The 5,935-nt window shown below is 46.6% G+C and overlaps 1 protein-coding gene across 1 annotated transcript; it reads left to right on the forward strand.

The window, feature by feature from the left end:
• Nucleotides 1-3,001: 3,001 nt before the first annotated feature.
• KCNE5 (potassium voltage-gated channel subfamily E regulatory subunit 5) lies at nt 3,002-3,560 on the forward strand. The gene has a single exon (XM_028523406.2). It carries the CDS (start codon nt 3,080-3,082, stop codon nt 3,398-3,400), a length of 321 nt encoding a protein of 106 aa, XP_028379207.2. The 5' UTR covers nt 3,002-3,079; the 3' UTR covers nt 3,401-3,560.
• Nucleotides 3,561-5,935: the final 2,375 nt, after the last annotated feature.

Below are 5,935 nucleotides of genomic sequence, written 5' to 3' on the forward strand. Positions count from 1 at the left end.
TTTAGCTTAACAGTCCTATTCCTAGGTTGGCAGTGCTTTGAGAATTTCCTGTCTGTGTCCTCTGGCATTTGTAATGCCAAGTCATTTTAACAATCCTTTCTTGAGCCCCTCCTGTGTGAGGACATCAAAGCAAGGTGATTAGGAGGGAGCCAGTGGTCAGGGTCATGTGGAATGTTTCTGAGACCTGTGTAAAAGCTATTAAGTAAGAAAGGCTCTGTTTGAGACCATGGATAGTTTGTGCCAACCAAACACCCCAACAAGATAAGGCTGTAGCCCCCAAGAGCATGGTAGGTGGAGGCACCAGAAAACTTCCTTTTTAAACCATGGCACCTGCAGATTGAATGACCCTTGGACTTCATGGTCTGCAACAGTCAGCTTGATTTTCAAGGTGTGCACAATGGTGGATATTTTTCTTTTCTTTTTAAAAAAGATTATTTATTGAAACATCAATGTGTGTTGCCTCACATGTGTCCCCCCACCAGGGACCTGGCCTACAACCCAGGTATGTGCCCTTGTTAATGAATGAGCCCATGGGGGGCCAAGGTACTGTTACTGAAACAAGCCCCCTCCCCTGGTGTCTTTCTGTTCTAGGTTCGTCTTGCCTGCCACCAGGTAGGAACTGTGGTTCTCAATGCCAGAGTTTGGTAAAGGAATTGTTTATTCAAAAGTTATACAGGTTTAGAATGGCAGAATGTAACTGTTAAAGTCCCAAAGTCCCCTAAAACACCCACAAATGCACATAGCCCTGCCTTCCCCTCTTTGCCCAACCAGGCCAGTTGGGGGTACCATATCTCAGGAAAAAGAAATAGAAGTCTGTAGCTCTGCTAGGCTCCTGGTTCCTCCCAGAAATCCGTGCTCAGCTGGGTGGGTCTCCCTTAGTCCTCAGCAGCATCAGCTGTTATGCCGCTGCATTCTCCAGTTCTTAATGCAAAACCACATGGCATCTCCTCATGGCCCACCAGTGAGAGTCCTTTCATCCTTCTTCTTCCCGCATGGTCTCACATTGTCCTCCCACATAGTTCTGCATTGTCCTGCATTCTTTCAAACTACTGAGAGAGCTCTGCATGGCTGCTATATCCTGATTTCCTGCTTCCTAAGCCTCATAGTCAAGGGAACCCCTTCTCCATTCCCAAAACTGTGTGGTTAGCCACCTCAAGGCTGCTGAGCCTAGGTTTAAATCCTGGCAGAGATCTTTCTCTGTAATCCCATTTCTGACTCCTCCCACAATTGGCTACACCTGCCAGCACTCCCGCAGTTTCTGCCTTTCTTGGCTGCCATAGTTAGTTTGGGCAAGTGCATGGCCCCAGGATGTGGAGTGAACCATTTCCAAGCTCTCATACAAGCACTGTAAAGGGACCTGCCTCCCAGCTACATCACTGGTCCAAGTCACTTTCATCTCCTTAGCTAGACTTGTTAATATGCAAAATAACCATTTTTACATACAGATATAAAGATTAGTCTGCTGTTATTGATATGCGAAGTAACTTTCAGTGGCCCTGCTCCATGTGTCCCATCCCACAGCCAGACTTGTGGGTGTGGGGATATTCCATATTTCCCAACACCTCAAGTTCTGGACCCCATTACAAATCCCCCATTTGGGGGGCCCTGGCTGTACCTTGTTACATCCTGCCTGGGAATCGAACCAGTGACCCTTTGGTTCACAGGCCACAATACACTGAGCCACACCAGCCAGGGCTATTTTTCTTTCATTCTTTCTATTCTCACTTGGCAACCACTTACAACCAGATCTAACCAGAACCACCTCATTTTTTTTTTCTTACTTACTGGCTATAAGTCAATGCTTTGAGGACTTTTCCCTGGCCAAATCTGTTTCCAGTTTGATATACTGTGGATTGACCTTTGTCTTACTGCCTTATTTCCCCTTAAAAGAAGATTCCCTCTGAGGAAAAAATGGCTGCCATACAAGCCAGCAGGGCCTACACCCATCACCAAGTCCTGGAGATGCACAGACCTGGGTGCTGGCCTAACTGGATGGGAGTGTGGGGCTGAGTATATTTTCTAGAATTGGCTCTTTTCAGACCCTAAGACATGTAGCAAGTGTAGTCAAAGGGCCCTTTTAGTGTCCCTGCTTTTTTTTAATGGAAGAACTTGGTTTCCTTTCTGGAAAGATGGCTTACCTTGGAAAAATGGGGTCAATCATGGATGGTGCACTCACAAGTTAAGATATATGGGCAGCTCCAAAAATGTGACAGGAGATAAGAGCAGGGGTACTTCCAAGGAGGTTGGTACATTATCGGAAACCTGTTTGGAAGACCTTGGAGTCCTATTCTGCTTTCCTCTTCTTGCAAATGCCTGACCATTTGGTCACAGAATTTGGTCTGAGTATCTTCTCAATAAGATGCTCTGCTCTGCTGAGGGAAGGATTGGGAGCTAAACAATTAGGCTAGGGTCCTTGTCTATGAAAGTAATTGCCATAAGATGAGGACAAGCGGTCCCAGCTAATGCTTTACTGAAGAGCAGAACTAATCCCTACACAGGGCCTGCCTTGAGGGGGCAGATGCTGTATCTGGGCCAGTAGGGCCTGCTAGGACAGTGGCCCCAGCTTGGAAAGAATTCTCTTCTGAAGCCCAAGGTCCAAGCTTGGCCGTAGCTAGCTACTCTGACAGCCTCTGCTGCCTGGGGCCTCTTGCAAGCCCCCACCTCCTCCCCCTCTCTCCTGGATTCACCTTCTCCCTATCCCCTTCTCCTCCCCCCACCAGCTGTCCCTTTTCCCCTGAGCGGGGAGACAGCAGGAGCCAGGGAAGAGTCAGCCTGTGGAAGGAGGGGGCGTAGTGGGGAAAGGAAGGAGGGGCAGGGGTACGTGGATAATGAGGCCTGTGCGGTTGGTGGCCCCAGCCACTGCATAGCCAGCGGGAGAGCTGGGTGAGGTCGCCATCTCTTACTTCCTTCTCCTCGCCTAGGGGGAAAGGTTAGCAGTGTCCTGGGCCCGCCTTGTCACTCCCCGACAACCAGGAACTACAGTGAGAGCCTGCGACTGTGAACCCTCCTGAGTCGCTTGCTGCTGGAACTGTATCATCGGGGCAATACCAGTAGCCTGGGCGCCGGCACCTGACACAACATGGGGTTGGGGGTCATTCCTAACCCCTCCCTGGGCCATGAGATGACCCATGTCAAGGGTGTCAACGACTATGTCTACATTCTGCTCATCATGATCTTCTACTCCTGTCTGGCTGGAGGCCTCATCTTGGCCTACACCTGCTCTCACAAGCTTGTGGAGGCCAAGGATGAGCCATCCCAACCCTTCCCCCAACACCAGTGGGCTTCGGGAGGCACCCTGGCCCTAGCTGCTGAGACGGCTACCAAACCGCCGGCTGAAGGCCACTGCCAGCTCGCAATCAGGAGGCTGCCCACCCTTGCCCAGGGCACCCCGGGGGTCTAGAACCACAGCAGCAGCTTGCTGGCGCCTTCATTACCTCACTTATCCCTGGGTATGGTCCCTGCCTTTTCCTTTCCTCCCCTTCCAGGGTTCTCCTCACCTGAGACCCAGACAGTGATAAGAGGCCAGGAGACCTTGTCTGGAAGGAGCACCACCTTACCCACTCCCAACCAGTTTCTCCCTCTTCTCCCTCCTCTTCCCCATGCCTTCGCCTCCTCCCCCCCCCCACACACAACTGCAATAAACTGCTTCTGCTCTCTAGTCTTCAGATAGCCCACACTCCAGCCCTCTGGGGACTGAATCCAACACATCCAACAGTTGGCAATGTAATGGAGCAGTGAAGTCTATCAGAACTTTGGGCTGTCTTACTGCAGCTGCTCCAAGGGCTCACTCTGCCGAGCCAATGGACTTACCATCACTGCCAGGATGGCTGCTCAGCTCCAGCTTTCTGTTACCTTAGGAATAGAGACAAAGAAAATGAAGGGACCATATACATGATTTCCCTCCCTCCCTCCCTCTTTCAGCAGGGAGCTACCAGAACACTAGGACCAGCCTATGGGAAAAAAATGGACATAATGAGGACTGAAGGAAGAGAGGGGCACAACATGGAAGGGAAGACCTATGACCTGACTGTATTGTTTTCTTGCACCCAGTTGTTACCCCAACGGTAACTTGCTTGATTTTTAGTAGCTTTGCCCCTGTCCTCTGCCATGAGCAATCATTGGTGGGTGCATCACCCTAATACTTCTAAATGCTTCTCATCTATTGATTCAGTTGTTATGGCAGCTGTCTGGTTAATCTATAGAATACAAAGCTCAGATGTCTCCTGCTCTGTAACCTGGGAAATGTCAGAGGCAGATAATAAAAGTTGTTTAAACAATAACCTAAGACTTCTCTCAAAGATCCCAGACTTGAGACTCAGTAATATTTAGAGAAGAATTTTTAAATTTGTTTTGGAAATGATGTTTAGATTTGGGGGTTGGATTTTGGTGATATTTCTATCTACATAGTCAGTTCCAATAGAATAGATCTGATTGTAGGTGAAGAAGAGGTTTATATGGCCAAGTTGGTTATTTTTAAAAGTGTTTAAAAAGTTACAATGATTTTATTACTTCTTTTTCCTTAATTCTGAGGCACTTTCAGATTTCACAATGCTAACTAAGGATTTCCCAGTTTCCTTTTTCTGTTTTTCAGGATACACTTGAAAAAAAAAAAAGTTCTCATGCCTATCATAGATATTATCAAAGTTAATTTTTAGAGCACTTTTGTAACTCTCTCAAAAAAGTAGCTTATTAAAAGACAAAAAGCCACCAAATAGTATAAATCTTAAGTCAGAGGGATGATTCTTGAACTAAGCAATCTTTACCAATGATTAGTAAAGTTAGAGATGTATGTATATTGATTTACTATCTTTGTCTCAAGGTCATCAGAAACTTGCCTGCTTAGGGCTTAAATGCTTGTACCTGATGATTGCTCTTTGGGCTTCATGAAACACACAAAATCACCTCATAGCACTAAGCCAGCTTGCTTAAATACTGCTAATTTCTCAGTAACAGCAGGGCAAAGATATTATGGGTCACTTTAATGCATTGATAATATACAAACCTCATCCAAGGCATTGATTTTGACTTTGTAGCACATCTGGTATTTTACTGGAGCTATTACTAAGTTAAATGAACTCACTTTCATTCCCAGGGTCGACTCCTTGAAGATATACTAGCTTTGCTCCATTGGCTCCTCTCCAGTTCTAGTTTCAGCCTTCAGATAGTCCCCTGTCTTTGCAGGTGGGGACCAAAGATTGGACAGTAGTCCCAGACAATGATGGGAAGAGAGGGGATGCTGTCAAACCATCTCCAGAAAGTCATGGAGGCCTGAGTAAGATGTGGAGGGAGGGCATAGATATTTAGCTATACTGGGTGCATTGTGGGGGGCCATTCTCCAGCAATGTATTTCAAGCACAACAGTGTCCCTCATTTATCTGGCATAATGGGAGACAGATAATTACAGCAGTGTTGTATTTCAGGTACAGCTATGTTCCTCGTTTATCTGTCATAATTGGAGACACAAGATTGTTTTATTAATGAAGTACAATTTTTTCAAAGACATTTAAAAATGTATTGAAGGAAGGGAGGAGGAAGAAAGGAAGAAAGGGAGGAAGAGAGGAAGGAAGGAAAGAAGGAAGCATGCTAGTAGCAGTTGGGACAATGCCATAAAAAACACTAATGTGCCAGCTGTGGAAAACAAATATCCCAGCTGTGCAATAAAAAGTATTCCTGTTTTTAAAAATACTTTAGGGTTTTTATGATGATTAGATTACTCATTAAGAACATGTAGCAAGAGCCCTGGCTGTTGTGGCTCAGTGGATTGAATGACAGCCTGTGAACCAAAGGGTCACTGGTTCAATTCCCAGTCTAGGGCACATGCTTGGGTTGCAGCCCAGGTCCCCAGTAGGTGGCATGCAAGAGGCAACCACACATTGATGTTTCTCTCCCTCTCTTTCTCCCTTCTCCTTTCTCTAACAATATACAAATAGAGTAT

The sequence above is a fragment of the Phyllostomus discolor genome, chromosome X, assembly GCF_004126475.2.
Source record: "Phyllostomus discolor isolate MPI-MPIP mPhyDis1 chromosome X, mPhyDis1.pri.v3, whole genome shotgun sequence".
Taxonomy (NCBI): domain Eukaryota; kingdom Metazoa; phylum Chordata; class Mammalia; order Chiroptera; family Phyllostomidae; genus Phyllostomus; species Phyllostomus discolor.